At 40.5% G+C, this 20,488-nt stretch overlaps 2 protein-coding genes across 18 annotated transcripts in view; both read right to left on the bottom strand.

Annotated features, from left to right (window-relative positions):
* The window catches only part of LOC309692454 (discs large homolog 1-like protein), a 112,866-nt gene extending 110,306 nt beyond the window's left edge, over positions 1-2,560 (bottom strand). For 3 of the 7 annotated variants that reach the window (XM_082510956.1, XM_082510958.1, XM_082510959.1), the window contains exons 1-2: positions 2,149-2,554; positions 921-1,082 (exon numbers count right to left, since the gene is read on the bottom strand). In XM_082510956.1, coding sequence (XP_082367082.1) covers positions 921-1,082; positions 2,149-2,167 — 181 coding nt within the window. In that variant the 5' untranslated portion in view covers positions 2,168-2,554. Of the gene's footprint in view, positions 1-920; positions 1,083-2,148 lie in introns of all 7 variants that reach the window. The other 4 variants (XM_082510957.1, XM_082510960.1, XM_082510963.1 and 1 more) reach the window with 3 other exon arrangements.
* Positions 2,561-10,875: 8,315 nt separating this feature from the next.
* The window catches only part of lrrc7 (leucine rich repeat containing 7), a 123,775-nt gene continuing 114,162 nt past the window's right edge, over positions 10,876-20,488 (bottom strand). For 9 of the 11 annotated variants that reach the window (XM_082509847.1, XM_082509845.1, XM_082509843.1 and 6 more), the window contains 6 exons: positions 20,006-20,125; positions 19,661-19,871; positions 19,223-19,473; positions 17,730-17,822; positions 13,968-14,042; positions 10,876-11,259 (listed from right to left, as the gene is read on the bottom strand). In XM_082509847.1, the coding sequence (XP_082365973.1) occupies positions 11,149-11,259; positions 13,968-14,042; positions 17,730-17,822; positions 19,223-19,473; positions 19,661-19,871; positions 20,006-20,125 (861 nt within the window). In that variant the 3' untranslated portion in view covers positions 10,876-11,148. The remainder of the gene's footprint in view (positions 11,260-13,967; positions 14,043-17,729; positions 17,823-19,222; positions 19,474-19,660; positions 19,872-20,005; positions 20,126-20,488) is intronic. The other 2 variants (XM_082509850.1, XM_082509842.1) reach the window with 2 other exon arrangements.

Raw genomic sequence — 20,488 nt, 5'->3', positions numbered from 1 at the left:
TGCTGTAATAGCTACAGGTGTGGGCGGGGTAGAAAGCAGGTGGGGCCTGGGAGTGAAAACCAGTTTGTCACCATTAACATTACCATGAGGATTCTCGTGTGATTAAGCAACAGTTAATCAAAGGAAACTTTGCTGGTTAGACTGTCACTTTGTTAGAGGAATTTGTACATAGATTTAGATTTTAAAGGTGGGTGCTTGCTTTCTGTGACACCCTACGTTCTGCTCTACATTTTCTGGTTAGGGATCCAGTGACAGCACAGCTCAAACATCTTGTAAAAACTATATCAGCCCCACAGAAATGAAACAGTTCATGAATTCAGCCTATTTTCTGCAAACCTAATGTTGGAAATCTAGTCAGTCCCTGTCAATCCCAAACACAGCATGACGATGCTTGTAGTGTGGTATCTGGTATCTGTAAGACACGAATCTTGATAAATGAACAAAATCCATGCACAACATTGAGATTATTGCATTATTGCGAAGAGGAAGTGAAGAATCCAACGAAAGGCTCAAATCTTTAAGATCGATAAAACTGATATTTACCTTTGCTGAAACTTTCTGTTTTATTAGTCAATGAACTAACATAATGTAATTCACAAATGGCAAAACCACTGTCTCTACTTTTGTAAAAATGATGTAAAATGTTATAAAATAATTGCATGTGGACTAATCTGCACGTAAGATGAATGGTTAGACACCAGAAGTGCAAAAATGTTGTGATGTGTTAAGATAAAGTGCAAGAAGTTATGCAGATGTATGCGTTAAACTGATAGCAAATTAAACATAAAATACACGTAATGCCTGACAGAAAGCACTTCAAGCACAGCTTAATTTCCAAAAAAGTCAATATAAAAGAACTTTGCCTAAATTGTCAAAATCCAGGAAATCTGATCAAAGCTAACCAAAGCAAATTTTCTTACCAAGAAGTGCACTGAAGAGCTGACTTTGAAAGACGTTGATGACTTTGTCCAAAGACTGCTGCAGCTGGTGGTCTTCCTCCACAGGTCCCTGTTTGGCCTTTTGCTGTCTCTGGTCTAGCTTGGCTCGATACTGCTGGAGCAGCTCCAGGGCACGCTGGGCGTCTAAAGAAAACATAAATAAATAAATAGAAAAAAACATGGTTTTTATCTCTTCTGGAAAACACAATATCCAGCTGCTCTTAAGCAGAGCAAGGAGACGCTCGATGTTAAAAGCTTTTAATTGCAGATAACTACGGTTAAAATCGAGAATTTCTGCATGTCTGTCTGAAAAATAAAGTGTCTTCATTCATTTTTTTCATGAATGAAGACACTTTGGGGAAAAAAGGGTGGTTTGGGGGAAAAAGAAAAGAAAAAAAGTAGATGACTCTGTGTTTTCCTTCCAGGCTACTAGATCACAACTTCTATTAGGGTTTGTAATGATCAGTGAAAGCCTTCTTAATTAAAATGGTAATTAAGACTTCATAACCCGTGTATTTGCACATTTTATGGATTAAAGATAAACTATAACATTTTACTGCCATCCTTTATATCGCCCCGATGTCCTCATGCAGAAGGGTAGTAGAGTTTATGGTGCAAGGGAAGGTGCAGGCTGCAAATTCCAGTCTCTGAACAGCTGATTAAACCGGAAGCAGTGACGATCAACGTCAAACTTCGACTAAATGTGTCAGTGCGTACATTAACTTTACACTTGCATGACAATACGTAAAGCCAAAATGAATTAAAAGGGTGGCAATTCAATTTCTATGCATCTATCTGCAAGCACTTTTATATTGAAGAGCTCTATTTGTGGGCAGCTTTGCTGTTTTTTGCATTTCACTGCAAAAAACAGCAAACGTGTTGTTGTCTAAATATTATGTATGCCGAATTTACAACAGCGTCCGAGTATGCAGTAAGAGCCCTGGAGCTATTTTCTAAAAGTCGTGTACACGTACACTGAATAGTTCCTCGTTTAAAAGTGCAGGTGTTTCACACAAGTTTCGTGCGCTAACGCATAAGAGCGCCTCGCGGAGCTAGCGCAACATCAACGCGACCTTTTTGAGTGATTAAAAGTGATACGTTCGGTGTCACAAAATGCGTTATACGATAAGAATATTAACACAGAAGTATTATAAGATAGACGTGTAACTACAGACCGAAAGTCCATTTTCCTAACAAGTATTTTCTTTACCTTTCTGTCGCACAGGCATGGTGGCACGCACGCCGAGTCCTCCTCCCCTGGCTCACACCGATCCGACTCTGTTATCACAGATGTGAGCGTCTGTCCCGCGACAGCCTGCTTACCCAACTGGGACACCAAACTGTCACCACAACAGGCACCACCGACCTGTCCGGTAGTTAAGAGAAAATATAATTCAATGAAGTGTTGAAAAAAGTGTCAGAAAACTGACACAGACACTGTCAACAAACGCTGACAATCACCGCGTGGACTTAGAACCCGGAGTAATAATGATAGCGTGATTGTTTTTCCCCTCCCTCTGTTCCTCTTTCACTTCAAGGCTCCCTGTGTCACCATTTGGTTAAACTAATACCGATTTCTTCACCCAGATGACTTGACTCAAAACGCCGTCCGACCGGTTGAACGGTCCTGCGAGACGAACACACACGCACACACACACACGCACGCACACACACACTCAAAACCACAGATGAAGCAGGTTGGAGGGGCTCTTCATAAGGAGCTTGTGTCTTGCAGGTATTGTCATGTTAAACAGCCATATTGTATGGAGTGGATAAAAGCCCGGTCTATTCTGGGTTGCCTATCCACATCTAATCCACTCAATGCCGAGGACAGACTTGGGTTTACAGATACTGATCTAACTACATTAAATCTATGAAAGCTTTCCTCTCCTGTTCCCAGCTTAGTCTTTGGCTCTTGTCACTCAGTTATGTCTGTTTATGGAGCTTACATGGGTGCATACAAAGAAAAATACAAGGGGGTCCAATTGAAATGTCACTGGTGCAATCCCAGCAAAAGTCCAGGCACTTCATCCCTGTGTGGTTTTAGCCATATTGTCATGGTAAACTGAGTGTGCTGAGTAGATGAAAACCATCCCCTGTACCAGACCTGTCTCACTAAACTGTAGTGATCCACATCCCTACCAGGCAAGTCCTCTTTAGTAGTGGAAAGAAATAAAGCCTTTCTTTAGAATCTAATGACTCTATATGAGTATATATAGAGAGCCATAATGCCCATTCAGCTTTAGCATGCAGTCTGTTGTCCCTCCTTTTCTACCTTTATGCGAGCCATAGCCTGGTTTCCTGGCTGTCTCTGAGCAAGAGTTGCAAAAAGTTTTGCTATTCCAGTCAGAGCGACACAGGGGATGCTCAATCAGTATCAGCATCTGCTGCTCCATTCAGTGAAAAAAATAAAACTCTGTGTGATAGAAATCAAAATTTATCAGTATTTTTGACCTATTGTCTTTGCCCTTTGCATGAATTAAGTTTCTTAAAAGCGAGGTGTTTTGCTATCAGTGATCAAGTGGGGATCCTAAAGCTACACAAGCCAGAAAAATGCTGTTTTTCTACCCATGCATTTACTGCTTCAGCATTGTGTTTGGGATCATTGTCATGACGAATAATGAATATATTGCCATATATTGACACTTACTAACCGCCACCCTTGAGAGGAAATTTATATAGAGTAGTGTTTTTGAATGTAACTGTAAATTTTCATAATTAATTAAAACGTCTCCTGACAGGTTAGTGGGACTGTGAAACATTTCCTTTTAAAAAACATAACACTCAAGATGTTTTACACATAGACAGTATGCCACCACAATATCACCCACTAGTTTTGGGGTCTGTATTTCATTTCCTGCTTCCATGTTGGCTTTTGGACCCAGAATATACTTTATATGGATCAATGGGTGGATTGCTAATTTATTGCCTGCTACACCAATTAGCTCAGTTGACAATGTCCAATCATAAACTATGAGATGGTAAAAAATAGATACACCTGTTGGCTAATTTTTGCTAAGCAACAGACTAACTAAGTACAATTAATATTGCTCAGGAAAACCTGAAGCCCAAACTCCTGATCTGTACCACTGACACATCTGTTAGGACATCACAAAAAGCTGTGCCTAGCACAAGAGCTAACAGCAAGCTAAGCAAGCTGTACTGGGAAACACTGAAGTAATAAGTAAGCGTAATAATAAATATGAATCCATAATGCTTCAGTCGTTACTTAAAGCTGAAGAGATTTTGCCAACTCATTAGTCATAACTAGCAAAAACCTACACCAAGGGCAATTTTTGCCAGGTCTGCTGCACTTTTCACATTCTTCATTTTGTATTTAGTTGTGACTTGAACAAAATTCTGTTGCAGATATACATTTTGGTCACTGTGAAGTATAATTGCTGTATGTGCAATGATATTTGTGCAAAGTTTTATTGACATTGGCACACCCATTAAGAAACACATAGTGTAAATACAAACATGCACATGCACTTATCATTATAGCAAGGATATAAATAAATAAACTAATAAATGTGGTTATTTAAGTGGTTCTTGCAAGCTTTCTGTTTTAAAGAATGTAGCTGACATTTGTATCTCTGTCACTGTGTCAGTTATTAAGAGGAAGTGGCAATAAACTGTCCACTTTTACCTTAAGCAGCACACTTATGCGACTGGAAGCATTTAATCTCTTACATAGGTCATCAACATAGTAGATGGACACGTATGGTATGGTTTCATCACCTAATTTTAGTATTTCTTTCAGAGTCATTTTCAAATTATTTCCTGTTTGCTAAATTTAGCTAACCTATATTTTTTAAAAGTTACATATAGATATATAAGATGAAGAGCTCTACTTCCAGGATATGTTAAACTATGAAAAGCAATCTATGCTTGGTTTAATAGACAGGAAACTGTTATTGATCATTTCATCCAACTAGCCAAAGAGTAGCTTTTCCTAAATGATATGGTGTCCTTTTGTTCCACTGCCTTGTTTATCTTTGTTTTACTGTGACGTGGTGTGTTTAATGGGTGAGCATAAATCACCTTTAGAGACAACCGTAAGACTAAAAAGATGAAATCATTCAGAGAGTGACATTAGAAAAGCAGAGTTCATGCATGCTGGAGACACACTGCGCCTGTGTCTTCATGTGGACAGTAGAGCAGTGGTAGGGACACTTCCATCAGCATAAGCATGCAGCAGCTGAATGCAGGTCATGGACCCAGGCTCTGGTATTGTTATTGATTAGGTCAGAAGAGCTTATTGACCATTTTGGTGGGTGCACATAAACTCTCGCTCTGTATCTCTTACAAATTCTCGCCAGCAGTCACTCTGATTCCAGTATAATATATGAGTCAGAGTGGGGAGTAAATGCATGCATGATTGTGTAAGTGGGTTGGTCATGTGGCAAACAGAAGTATCTTTTTGTCCAATGCAGTGTGTAAAAGACAGAGTAAAGAGGGAAGGGAACAAAAGGGCGTCATTCTGCTTTTTGCCAGAATGTACGTTAGTGTGTGGGCGCCTGTGTGTGTGTGTGTGTGCGGTGTTACTCTCTATTGTTTATTGTCGGCTGATACCACAGTAAGCAGACTTGTTCTACAGTGGGCTCTGATGCCAAGAGAACAGTCGGGAATGGTACAAACCTGCCACCGGATAGAGAGTTTAGAAAAAAGGCATCTAACTTTCAGTTTGGTTGCAGAGACAAAAACTCAGATGTGTTAAAAATACACATCACACACATCATCAACAGGTACTTAAATTCCTCTTGACAAATATCTGTTAGTGTTGTTTGTTTACAGTTACATGTGCATTTATTTGTATTGAATGTTAATGATGCACATAGTTGATTGAGCAATGCAGCTGACTTTATGCAGGTAAGTCAAAATATTTTATGAGCTGCTCACATGTTTAGAGTGCAATGTGTTAAACTGAAAACTAACTACTAATGTATCTGTGATGCATTCAAAAATACTGGACGTCATTGAGGAAATTACATATTTTCTTTATTACCTTTTTGGATAAATTTTTATTATATTAAAAAAATTTGAAAATATATAGAAAAAAAAACATTTGCCTTATTTTAAATGGCAAATTACAAAACAACCCACGTACTTCACCATACTGTGTAATGTAGACAAAATGACTGCTGAGTAACTGAACACACAGGGCAATGGACTCCATCCATCCATTTCAGGATCACTGTGAGGGCTGGATCATATCCCAACAGCCATAGGGCAAGAGGCGAGGTGCATCCTGGACAGTCTTATCAGTCTGTCAGTCACCCCAGAGTACAAGGAGAACATGCAAACTCCTCAAAGCTGGGATTTTCGTTGGCCTACAAATGAACTCATTGATTCATTCTCATTAAATTTCCTTTTCACTAATTCCCACTACATACATTGAAGGCTTCTGGTTAAGTTCATAAAACGTTTTGGTTTCAACTAAGATTTCCATATAGAACTGTTAAGTCTAATTGTTGAATGTTGTCATTGGGTTTCTTAAATTTGTAAGTCTGAGTTCAATCTATAGGATCAAGACATCCCTTTGTCTCTGACCACCTCTCCAGCCACTCTGTGCAGGGGGAGGTTTTATTGCAGATACATCCTATCTGAAAGATCTGTTTCTTGTGATGTTGCTTCCTGCTTTTATGATCCTTTTGGTGAGCAGGAAGTCATGCACACACACACACGTTCTTGCACATGCATACAGGTGCTTACACATACACACACATAGTGCCTTGTCTTAGAACCATTGGGGAGTTTACTGAGGGATCTGCTTGTGCTGTGCTGTGTATTGTAACAGTTTGTCAATAAATAGCTGCGAGGGAAGCTGCTCTTTGAAGGATTTTGGGCATGAGACAGGTAAGGAGCGTGAGCTCCAAGAGCTGGTTCTTGACCAAAACTTCCCTCGTTAGAGAGTGAAAAACCGGTTGAAGATGTTCTGTTATGTCTTGTGTTCTTCATGAGGAATAAGTCTCTAAACTAGCAGGGCTTGTGGAAGCACAGACCCAACAAGAACCAATTACTACTTTCTGGATTTGAATTATCATGTTAAATCGTTTGCCTTAATTGCAGAGTAACCTGTGTGCATGAACTAGTAAGATTTTCATACTTACCGCGATGCGCCAAGCTTTTTCTTCAACGTGGGTTTTGAGCCCCAGGAGACACACTGTGAGGCACCTGTCAGAACTCGGCTGACCCTCTGCGATCTACAGCTCAGATAAGTGTCAAGAATAGATGAGATGGATGGATCAAGAGGGATGAAGAGGAGTCAGGCTGTTAGCCTAATGGACAGAGAGACAAAGGAGCATCTGCAGAGATGATGAGAGGCCCTGCTGAGTTTAATCCACAGAGGTAACTGTAATCTCCCACAGACCTGCTGAGGCGATCCTCATCACTGTCTTTTCCTTCACATAATTTATCCATCGGTTCCTTTTCTTTTCCCATTTCACTTTTTCCCATATTCACCTTTCACCATCTTCTCTGTTCTGTTCAGCTTCTTTCACTGCAGCATTACTTTCATTCCTTATTCTGGCCCCTGCATTTCCCGCATCTGCATTTGAACTCATTTTTTTCCTCACTCCTTTCTCCTGCCTCCCCTTTTCCTTACGCATAAATATGGAAAGAAAAGTGTTGTTTTATTCCTCCACCCTCCTAAAAACAGCTCAGTGCACCAGGAGAAGCCCATATTACCAATAGTGACATTTTTATTATTTGTACAATAGAGACTTTAGTACATTATTCAAAACACTTCTTATATACTGAAAAAATGGTACGTCCCAAAGCCCAAAATGGCTCCAGTATAATCGCTGCACAGCATTTTTTCAATTTTATACATATATTATTTTTTGTAAAAACTGTATCTTAAATAGTATGTACAGATAGCGTCTGCAAAATGCATTCTAAACACATGATATATATTATATATACTTCGGCAATTACATTTCTCCGCATTAATACTCAAACTTAAAACTGGAAGGATTTCAACTTGCATGTGCAAATAAATAAAGAAATAAATAGTTTCTGTTAAATCGTCACTAAAATTTGTCCAACTTATAAACTCGACAGCGTTTCTCTCTTCGGAGGTCAAAGTACTTTTTGTCACACAACAGAAGAAGCAGCATTCAAGTTGGGTAGGTGTAGGTACTGCAGAAAGCATGAGTACATTCACAATCAATATGAGTCATTTTTAAATTGGATTTCATTCACAGCTATGTACAGTGACACCGCCCTCATTTGTTCAGCTCTTTTAGCAGTTTAAACACATAGAAAATGACTGAATTTTTTTTAAATAGTCATATACATATATATAATATATATTTGTATAACACAAATTCACAATTACAGTAGAAATACATTTTATACAGTTTTGGATAGTACATGTGTAGGTCTCCAAGTCATACTGTGCGTACTTCCATCCATAACTTTGTTATAAGTGTCATTATAAAATATCACAATTTTTGAGCAAAGCTAAGGTATATCAATATATTTAGAAAGAATTACCTGAAACATGTAGTAAAAAATAATTATATTATCAAACCTTTTACTCTGTTCTCATCACAATATCTTTGATATTTCAAACTCTGAATAGGGTCGGGGTAGGTACCTGTGGTTAAATCTCCTAACCACATGATTAAACTGTGCCGTGTTGTGTCTCCTATTGACAAAGTGATGGAAATCGTATTTGGAGAGTTGGCACAAAAAGGGTACCTGTCAAGTGAAATCAAAAGGACAGTGAAGGATGGTTCGCTCCGGATGAAACATCAGATGTTATGCAGAACAGAACAAAACTCACTGCCATGAAATGCCTTCAAGACCCATGGTGCATTTACATAAAGACAAAAAGAGACTCTGTATTTTAGTCAGTATATCTTCTCAAGCGTGACTATAAAAGTCAGACTACAGAGCAAAGGCTTTCAATCTCTGTTTTGGTGTTTTGTTTTTTTCCCTCTTTTTGCTTTTTTACATAGAGTCTATTGCTACGGTGGCCCTGAGAGATTGCACTGCAATTTTAGGAAACTTTGGCAAATGGAATAAGGCTGCAAAAGCTAAAAATCAAACAAAAAAACCCTCACAAAACACAACGGAAGTGTTTTGGGGACACAATAGCATGACGGAACAGCTGCCGACGTGAGAAGCTAACAGTGATCGGCTAATAGCAAACATATATTTATGTTATTATGCGATTTAAACACACAGTACCTTGCATTTGTTTTCCCCTCACAAGAATCCTCCACTTCGTTTAAGCGTGTGTCGGTGCAACCCTCCGCATGTTTTGGTTCTGTCACATTATTATCTCCCCTAATACACTTCCATTGTGTTTTTCCAAGATTTTTTCTTTCGTGACCTTTTGTAGCATTTTTCTGTTTGCAGATGTTTTCTTAAATTGCAGTACTGTTGACCCATCAGGTCCACCATAACTTTCATTTTCCCTGCTCTTTTAAATAGTTTGAGCATTTACCAGCAAATTCAGCAAGCCTTCCGTGTATGCCGAGTATCAATCAGCACCACCTTTTACAATTCAAGTGTAACCGAAAGCACATGTGACACAAATCAGATGTTTCCCCGATTGTCAAAAAAAGAGACGATATCTGATTTATCCTCCTAAAATGAAACCTTGCAGATGCTTGTAGGGGCATTAGTGTCTCACACTGCTTTCCACAGGAAGGCCGAAGGTCAGGAGACTTCAGCAGAGGAGATGCTGAAGCCGGGTCAACGACTATAGAACAGCTTACCGGCTCATTGAAGCCACGTTTTTGATTTTAGTGTGTGCTGGGCCACAAAGAGGTAAAGCTCTGATATTGTTGTAAATACAGCCGAGGAGGCTGCATATGGCACAGATCAACAAGCAGCACTTAGTGCTTTAATACGTCTAGAGTCTTCTAGAGAGTAGAGACAGCCATTTTCTGTTGGCTTCTGGACATCTGTCAGTGTCCAGTGATGTAAAAGCATGCTGTGACTTTATAAACACATCAAAAGGGATGTGACATCACTGCACAACATAAGACAGGACTTTAAAAAGATGGCACCGTTAATATTAATGGACCAGTTTTATAATGGAAATGATATTCTAAAATGAGGGATGCATTATGCAACATTGCAGAGAATAGATATGTGTAATTTTATGTGTGTATTTGCCTGTTAGTTTATGTGCATGGCAGTGTGTGTAAACATTAGCATGACTTGCTCAATAGATGGCACTGCAGGACAAGTAAGGCTCTGCTGAAAAGCTCAATGGGCCGAGCCTCAGAAATATTGCTTTAGCTCCTTTCAGCACAGCTGTGCAAGCAACAGCTTTTTTTAAGAGAAAAGAAAAAAAAAACAAGTAGCAGTGATGAACTATGAAAAGTGTTTTCTATACAGATAAAACGGTGATATACTCTTTAGAAAACCATTTGAAGAAACGACCCCTGTATTTCCACAGGAGGGAATTGAGAATATAGTTTATCAACAATAATCATAAGAATCATAAACTTTTAAGAGCTGTCTGCTCAGGCCCCAAGGAGAGTTCTAACAAGCTGAATCTCTATGTATGTACACAAGGCAGAGTCTTAAGTTTCAATTTCTGTACAGTGGAGGCAATAACCTGCAGAACAGAACAAAAAATATATCGGAGGAGTATGAAAATCAAAGACGGTGATAGAAAAAGGACTGAAAAGTGGGGAAAAAGACGGAAGATGCGAAAGAAACAATAAAGCTGTGAAGAACAAGGAAAGCGAACCATGTGCTACACCAAACAAAATACTTTAAATTCACAATGGACGGCAGTGGAGAAAAGAAAGAAAAATATCCCAAAATCTAACTAACCGACAAAAACTACTCAGACTGACCGCTCAGATGGCAGCTTAAATCACAAACCAACCACAAAATCCAAACTGCAGCAGCCCTGTAGGAACTTTAAAGTGTATAGTCCTCTTGCGGTCCGTCCAGCCGTCGATCAGATCAGATCGCTGACCGCCGGTAGACAGAAGAGCCGATATGTTTCCTATGGTACATTTGGCACTGGTATTTGCCTTTGGTCCAGCAATAGGCAAATAAATGTCTGACTGTTCCCTTAAAAATGTTTTAAAAAAACAAAAAAAGGGGGGGAAAATGTGGCTCAATTTTCAGTTCCATAAACCTCCAGAGGAGGGCAGGTGGGATGGCGTGGGATGGCGATGAGCAGAGTAGAGAAGCGTTGCTGTATTTGTTTTGTTTGTTTTTAAAAACTATTTTAGCGCGTGCTGCTGTCTCTCAGAACCATCAAGTCCACCGTCCGCGGGAAACTCTTCAGCAGAGAGACGGCTGTCTCGTGCTCCATGTGTAAAAAACTATGTCCATTAGCCTGCAAGGCAAACACGCAGCACAGTCAACAGCATGTGTGTGGGTGCACGTGTGTATAGAGGTATATGTGCTGCGGCTCGTTTAAGTTTCCCATACACATGTCTATGTGTGAGTGTTTTGTGGAAGGATGGAGGGTCACTGCCATCATTATCTCAGTAACACATCACTGTTGGGAAAAAGAGAGAGAAGAGGAGGAGCTACACAGTCATGCTGTAGAGAGAGAGAGAGAGAGAGAGAAGGGGTAAAGACAAAAAAGGGCTTTCACATGAATTCATCCAGCTACACTGTAAGTCTGTGGAAAGAAGATGAAGGGGGAGGAGAGAGGGAAACATGAAAGGAATGGCACATGGGGGGTGAGGGAGGCTGAGCTATTACCGTAAAGCACTGACGTCTTATTTTGACCTCAATCCATCTCAATAAAATGCGTGTAGCGTGGTGCGAGAGTGCGATTTCTACTGTTGCTGTTTACTGTTTATTGATTCAATTGGACTGCTTTACATGGGAGGCGGATGTTCAATTATTATTTGGCTGATGGGGAAAACATTGCTGCGAGGCACATCAATCCAAATAACTTGTACTTGCGTACTTACATCGTTTTACTCATATTTACTTCAAATGAAACCATGTTAGATTGTGTTCATGGGTAAAAATACATTTTAAAAAAATAACCTAGCTGCAGTGTTCAGGTGCTTTCAAATCTAAGGCCTCGGCTGAAGCTATTTTATATTAAGAACAGCTTTCTAATAATGTGAAGACGTAACCCATGGATTTCTACTGATCATTGAAATTGTTTATTCAAGTGGTCGCTAGTCCTAAAACATGGACGTTTATTGACTTAATTAGAAATCATCACAAGCCACTTATATTGTACCTGATATTCAGGCTTTTTCTGACATCCTGCTTCTGGAGTTCAGTAAATAACTGTGGTCAAACAGTGAGTTTTCACTGCTTCACTGGGCGTTATGTAAGGATTAAAATTAAAATTATACGGGAGGAAACTATAAGGACGGGCATTCTCTGGGTCGTCTGGGTTGCAGACCACATAATGTAAAGCAGAATTCATCCAGCGAACATGCAGGAAGCTGACCTTTACAATGTGTAGTAGAGCACAAAGATTATTTATCATCAGATCCTGACCCATCCGCGTGTTAATGAAGTCGCTGTTTATCGCATTCGCAAATGTGCGCATTACTTCTTTTTCTGTGTGAGGCTGAAGATACTCAATTGAATTAAATTTTATTTATATAGCAACAAACCACAACAACGGTTGCCTCAAGGTGCTTTTTACTGCAAGGTTGCACTGAGACATTAATCTAACACACTTCAGATCTGTTTGAGCTCCAGAAGCTGTATTTTGACAGCCCTTTAAATTTGGTTGGTAATGGATGTAAAACCACAGATCAGTAAAAAAAAAGAAAAAATAGTTCATTGCAGTCAAACTGCTGGAAGAGCAGACACCCAACACACTTTAATTGTATATCAACCTCTCTGTAGAAATGGGACTAACAAAAGAAACAGTGTTCACTGGAAAAACTAACTTCACAGCCTTTAAAAAGTGTGCATACCCCTCATACTGGGATTCTCCCTACACATTAAGTTTGGCTCATTTCAATTCTGCTCTGTTTCATTAAAACACCAGTTTCAGTGAGGACCAGAAATATTAAACATTCACGGTGAGGACTCAGTGAAGAGCTGCAGGACAAAGTCAAAGCTTTAAACCGTGCGCCTACGCAAATTACACACTTGTTCTGATAACCTCTCCTCTTCCCATTAAACAAATTAACACTTCTAACAGCAACTATCACAGCCACACAGGGTCCAAAATTGACATGCTTCCTTTTGGTGCTAAATTCAGTGCAATTTGCAGAAAACTAAGCTGTACGTCTTAGTAGATCACATTTGTGTGATTCAATACCCTCCTCCCAACATTCTGTGCTCTGATGGCATTTCACAGGTGAACAAAACTAACACTGCACCTTTGTAGGAAATACCAACCAATAGCTATTTAAAGCAAAAAGAGGGTTTTTTTTCCATTTGTAAAAATCTCCTGTGCCATTTTATTTATTTCCCACGCTTGAAAAACTACAATGGCGAACCTGTATATCTGCAATTACCCTACCTTTATCCTGTGTATAAGATGTCCAGTTCAACTGTTTTACATTTTATGGGATTTAAATGCTCTTTGTAATTTGCTTTAGGATGATCTCCAGTGACAGGTTCAGGTGCCTGTCAGTTTTGTTTATCCGAGTAGATTAGAAGTCAGTTCAGCTGTTTTTATGAGATTACATGTGCTCCATTTGTAACTTTTACTGCAATTTCAGCTTTTCCCATTGTCATTACAGCAATGAATAACAAATGACACATTGCTAAAAGCTACTTAAATCTGACTGTGATCTTTGACTCAAAGGCGCACGGGTGTATGTGGGGGGTGGTGCTTGATATTTTGAGGTGGCACGCACGCACACACACATACAGGTAGAATATTTAGCAGGAAAGCCTTACACACACACACACACACACACACACACACACACACACACACACACACACACACACACAATCTACAGTTAACATAAAGATTCAGTAGGATGACTACACCCTTGCTTTTCACCTCACAGTTTAATAAGAAAAAAGGGTGGGGCTGGGAATGGAAGGGACAAGATGTGGATGTTTGTGATGTCTATGTGATGGCGAGTGAGCGGGTGTTACCTGCAGTATCTTGTCTCCGGGCTGCAGGGCGGAGGCGGCAGGCCCGTCATGCTGTACCCTAGTAACAAAGATACCCTATAAGTCAAAATGATACACCGTTAGGACAACACAGGGACACGATGGTTTAGAATCTTTGCCTTCTCATTCTCAACTCAATATCCAACCCTCCCAATAAATAAATAAATAAATAAATCACTTTTAAATATATGGCCAGTTCATCAAAGCATTCTCTTTGTTCACAATTTGGAGAGGCATGCAAATACTGCATACATATTTTGACACTGAAACTGTTATGTTGTAAGGTGCTTGTGTTTCCTTCAGATTAGCGGCTCTCTTAAAATTTACAAACACTGGGTGATAAAGCCCTCCCGAAGAGACAAAAAAAATTTAGCAGCTCTTTTTAACAATATAGACTTGGCATATATATAAATATATAAATATATACAGTAAATATTTAAAGATTATGGGAAGAAGAGTAGACGTGGGATGGGTTTCTCACTATGGGAAGGAAGTAGGTCACGGGCAGGGCAGAAGAAAAATTCATCCCCCATATTTTCCCTCAATAACCCAAGGCAGAGATTGTAAAAACACCAACATCTTTTCACCGAGAGCTGAAAGATGTTTTTGGACACAGAAAGTGTAGGACAATGCACCTGTATCGACTCAACACGGTTCAACAGGTTGTGTTGAACACACGGATATATTTGCCATAGAGAGGTGACAAATAGGACGTGTAGTAGTGAGAGTGCAGCAGCACCTACATACTACAGTCTGTGAGAGAGAATGCAAGAACAAACACATATATTGCATGTTAAACAATTCCACAGGGGAAGGGTTAGTTCAGTGACTCCACGTGAAAACAGTGACATTTAGTATACAGTGAGCCTCATGCATGCATATACAGATAAAATAATTTCTTCACCAGGATACAAACTGGTTTCATTTTGCCTGCAAAATGCTGTGTACGACGCCGTTATTTGTGTCCATTCTTTACGGCGTCGGCACCTCGAACGGGTACGACAGCGTGGCCTTTCTGATCTAATATGAAGCTCACTGTACTTTACAAAAAAGTTTAGTAGGGGCTAAAACTGTGTAGCATTAGTCACACCAATTAAACATTTACACACAACAGAGCAGTTGCACACAGAGCTGCAGCATCTTGCAAAATCCTTCCATCTCCAAAAAAAACTTCTACACAATCGGGAACAATATTAGTAATGTTTCACACGGGGATTTTAGACTTTTCCTTTAAACATGTAACATGTGTTTGTATCTCAGCAGCTCAGTGCGCAACAACAGCACATCTAACAACAGAAGGGACAGAAAATTGGATTTTCAAATGTTCCTGACCCAGATTTAACAAAAAGAAAACATAATAAAATCCGTGTTCTGATCCTTAAAACCTTCAGTCTTCTGTTCTTAAACCGACCCTGAGAAGCTCAAAGATCAAAGCCCAGATCCCAATCCGGTCGATACATGAACTAATTCCCTGTCTCTGCTTGCCGAGTCCTAATTAGGCAGACGTAAAACTGGCCCAGTGGCTTAGAGGGCCTCAGTGAGTCCTGTAAGTCCAACATCGAGGCTATTATCATCATTGCTTCTTTTTAGACACCTGTTGATGACTTCTGATAGATTTTTGAAAGAGGAAAAAATTTATCATCAGGTACATGAGAGCGGTACTTAAAGAGGTATATTTTGTAAACTTTCAATTATTTGGAGATCTAGCCTGGAGATTATTCTGTTTCTCTGCAAAAAACAGAGACAGATAAAGCTACATTTTTAAAGAAGGTATTTTTTTCTGTTAGGTAAAGAGTTAAAAGCAAATATAGATTTAATTATTTTGTATAGTTGTGTTATATTTGGTGGTTTTGATACCAATTTCCTACTGTACCATCTGTGATTCACCTGGACATGTGGGCATGTCCCAGACCCATCAAAGCATGAGTGCAAATAACAAGCTGTCCACCAGGGGGAGCCACAGCCCTGTGGAATAGCCACAGCTGTAGTAGGCTCTGGGGATCCAAAACCACAGATGTATAATTTAGTAGTCAAGCTGTTTTCAAACATACAGCCCTTGTTAACTCTTTCACCTCGAGTTCATCTGAAAGCTAACACTGGCTTTAACCAAAAATAGCTGCAAACACATCAGACGACAAACAGATACACTCTCACGAATAGGCCAGAAAAGAGATTCAAAGAATAATCAAAGGCATCTGCTTCTAGTTTGAGTTGAATTTGGTGACAAATTGACGCCCGAGGTGACTACCGCTGATAAAACTCCAAAGCACCCGTTAATGGCTTCCGCTTGATGCCTCTCACGTGTGAATGAAACAACAGCGAGAACAAGGATTCAGAGGAGGATGCTTGTAACAGTTGCGGTTGTATCCCGGCACTGTAACTTTGACAGCAGACAAATATCCTCCATCTGCTCCCTCCATGTGACCCTGTGGGTTAGTTAGATAAAGCAGACATACAGTCTATATAACATGACACAGGGGACATCTAAATCAATATTTCACTTTAGAACATTTCCTTTGAACCATACATGCTGACGACTCAGTGGGAATCACTGCGAATATCCAGCAGATGAGCAGTGACTGACTGACACGTCCACTTTCGCCATTCGCCGGACGCCACAGTATGTATGGTAAAAGCAAGCGTTCGGTTCTAAAGTGAAACGTCACCAAGTGTTCCACAATGCCCACTGCTCCACACTAACTGGATAGATAACGTAACCTTATCTCGTATTCCTCTGACAAAATGTTCATCTGCATTGACTCCATTTTCTGCCCGTGTAACGCGGCATTAATAATGTACAAACTGCAGCTAGTGCAAGACCTATGGATACAAGCAGAGGAGGGAGGATTAAAATAACTGCACGAGTCAGCAACTGTTTCACCAGTTGTCTGCTTCAAAAACTAAAATGATGAACTGACAGTTTCCACATAATCAGTCTACTCCCGACTCGGAAGAAACTTCCCCGTTTGTTGCAAGGGTGCAATGGAAAGCACTCTTTCTGTGTGCTTTCTATTTATAGGGCAGTCGTCTCCTCTGTTGCTCAGAATAACAGTCAGTCAAAATCTGTCATATAACCCTGTCCTTAGATCAAAGTGGTGAACATCTGAAATCACCCACGGTGTCCCAGAACTGAGCAGCTTTCCCAAAATAGCAGTCAGAGCACCACGAGCAGCATCGCTCCTTTAGACTGACTGCAGCAGTGTGTTTCTAGGACAGACTGCCATGTGCAGCAGGCCTTGGGGAGCTGCAACCCCAACAGGCTCTCTGTCCTGGCATACACTGACAGACACTGTCAGACTCAGAAGTAGGAATGATAAGAGAGTTTGGCTTATCTTATATTTGCATGCATGTGGACATAGCAGTTTAAAGTTTGCTGACCAACCAAACAAGGAGCTTTGCCCTGGATGCTGTGCAGGTATTTAGATCACATCAAAACAACCCTAAAATTAAAGTATGTCAGACTCAAGTATCATAATCACTAGTGAGTCTAACAATGCTCAGATTTAGTTTTGGAAACACCCCCAATCATACCTTAGTGTTTCTTTACCAAATTAATAGCACAGCCCTACATGTAACATTATGCACTCAAACACACCCACAGCTAACCACGTTAAGCGGTTGCCCCACAGACAGACAAACAGACAGAGAAAGAAAACACTGCAGTAACAAGCAGCAGTTTCCATGGCAACTCTGAGGTAAAACCGGGGAGGCTGCGATTGGCTGGCAGGCCGGGTCAGGTCGTACCATGTCGGAGGGTTTGAAGGGGTTCCCCTGGCCACTGATGCCACCAGAGATACTGAAACCGAGACCAGGGTTCTTCTCTATTCTCACGCACAGCTACAGAGAGAGGAGGGAGAGATACAGGAAGAAAAGAAAAGAAAAGACAAGACAACAACTGAAAGTGAAATACAAAGTTGTGAAAAATCACCGCACAGACAGACAGTGACCAGACAACATGTGGAAGTGCGCTCGTGTGTGACGGGCAATATGTTTTGGCACCTATGCTGTATTGGAGGTCTTTTATGGAGCAACAGCTGAGGCACTGAGATCTTTGCTTTTTGTTTAGATCTTCAGGTTCCCACCTCAACTGGCACTCTAATCTCATGCTTTGAAATGTCTAATCTAATTTAATCCCATCTCTGTCACTTTTTAAAATGTTTCAGCCCAGGCTGTTGCAGTCAAGTGGCTAAAATTGCATTTAGAAGCATGAGATATCTCAAGATTTCCCCCTTTAGTTGACTGCTGCCTTGTATTGGTCTAATCCAAGAGCAAAGCAAGGTCTGCAGTTTAAAAGTTAATCTTGTACGGGCGGGAAAATTGCAATTTCCCAAATGGCCAGTTGAGGCTGGCTCCAAAAGTGAGTAAATTCCCCATGGATTCCAATGTTGGCCTAGTTTATATCAGAAAAAAAAAACATGTTTACAGCCTGTCAAAAGCTAGACTTGGTTTTTGGTTCTGGTCAGCCCATCCAAGTCTGTAAATCTGTAAATTAATATTTCAGCATCTTGTTTTTAATTGTAATTAGCACAAACTAGCAGCCACTAGTAGGTATTTGTATGATATACACATCAAATCTTTGAATAAACCTAGCTAGTCTGTGAGAGAACACTAACTAGTGTTAGCTGATAAGTTAGTGTTCCACCCTTTTGGTTTCATCCAAAGAAAGGTGGCGAAGGATGGCGCCGTAATCGTCAAGCTTCAACACAGAACTCCAAAAAACCACTGTGTGATGCCACAGGGGCAAAGTCTAGCTTTCTTTTTATTAACAGAGTGAGTGCTACTGTGAAAATGTAACTCCGGTAACTATGGTTATATCTGGTATCAATAAATTCTCCTTGCGAAACTGAGCATCTAATCTGAACCCTCCGTGTCCTCCTATTAATGAAACTGATGTAAACAAGCACTAATCGCTCTATGAGAGATTAGTTTGCGGGTTAGTTACCAAACAGCAGATCATGGAGATTGAGGGGAACTATTTTTCCAGTAAAGATAGAGCTAAACAAAGCTGAAATTAGTTACTGAGAGGTAACCCTACATGCAGGAGCATATTTATTCCATCAAAGCATTCACATTTACTGCTACGGAAATATCCCTTCCCCTATACTGTATACGTAATAGTAGTATAAGTAATACTGTATATAGTAATATTAGAAGAGCCCATTTTTGAAAAGACCTCCAATATTGCTTTTGGTGTGTTTGGTGCAGGCAGACACATGAACAGACAGACAGACAGATACCTGCTCCTGAAAACCATCCGTGCTCTTCTGGCCTTTAGTCTGCAACAGGCAGCGAGCGCTCTGAGGCCGTGGGTTGGTGTGGGTGGTCATAACGACCTGGTTGCTATGGCCCATGCCCTGGTTGACATGGTACTGAGGATTGGTAGCGGGCTGATGGGAGGTGTGAGAGGTATGGGGGTTGTACTGGGGTTGGTTTCCGGATTGGGACAGGGCCATAGGCAGACCACCGCTGGGGTAGGCCTGTCCAGGGGCTGTATGGAGAAAAACAGGCTGGTAGCATCTAACTCTAAAACAAAGCTTCTAAAATAGATATGTGTACATGCTGTTAATGTGAGGCCCATGGATTACTGCTGCTAATCAAGATTTCTACATTCTTGCTTAAAAAAGTCTCCTTGTGAACATTTATAAATAGAAATAAAATGATTTTATTGCCAATACCCTGGGACATGTTGCCTTGGTACTGTCCCGGCCCCCCAGACGGAACCACTGACAGCTGCATCCCTTGGTTGTATTGGCCTCCTTTGTTCATCATCCCATCGTAGCCCTGCTGACCCACCACACGATGAGGTGTAGTGGCCGAGGAGGAGGAAGAGGAAGTGACGATCATGGTGTTGTGTGATTGATGGGAAGGGTTATGGGAATGGGCGCTCTGTGGAAGGAGAGCGGGAATACATGTAACGTGTGATTAAGAGTAATTGCACAAATAGTTATCTTTATCACTGAGAAGATGCTCAGCATAAAAACAGAGATGAGATGCTTCACTGAGATGTGAACAGGTCTCACCTTTTTTAACAGGTTGTCAGGTGGGACGTCCCTCCTGCCTAGTGAATAGGGAGCCCACTGGTTGCTTCCTGACACCCCCTCCTGGTCATTGTCCAGCACGCCACCCTGCTGAGACGGGGTCTGAAAGAGACAAAGTGGTCATTACTGACAATGAACATTAAACTCTAGCTACCCCAGTCATGTCTTCCTATTATCTCCTGGAGTTTCAGACAGCTCATCTGAGATTCAGTTGGAAGAATGAACAGAGCTGGAACAGATTTTTCTCCTTCGAGATGAAGTCATGTTAGGCGGTGATAAAACCTGTGATATCGTGCTCAACGTGAACAGATTGTTTTTATGATTCCCCCTTTTTCCCACACCAAAAGCACCTCTAAAAACCCGCTTAAATGAGAGGAGTTTTTCAGAAAAAACCTTGAAAAATTGTAACACAAAATGCCAATGGAGTCTAAGTAAAATGCCCTTCAAAATAAAAGTAACACATTT

Source organism: Aulonocara stuartgranti (genome assembly GCF_965226115.1).
Source record: "Aulonocara stuartgranti genome assembly, chromosome: 17".
NCBI lineage: Eukaryota > Metazoa > Chordata > Actinopteri > Cichliformes > Cichlidae > Aulonocara > Aulonocara stuartgranti.
Note: the sequence above shows the minus strand (reverse complement) of the source record. Positions and strands in the feature narration are given on the sequence as shown.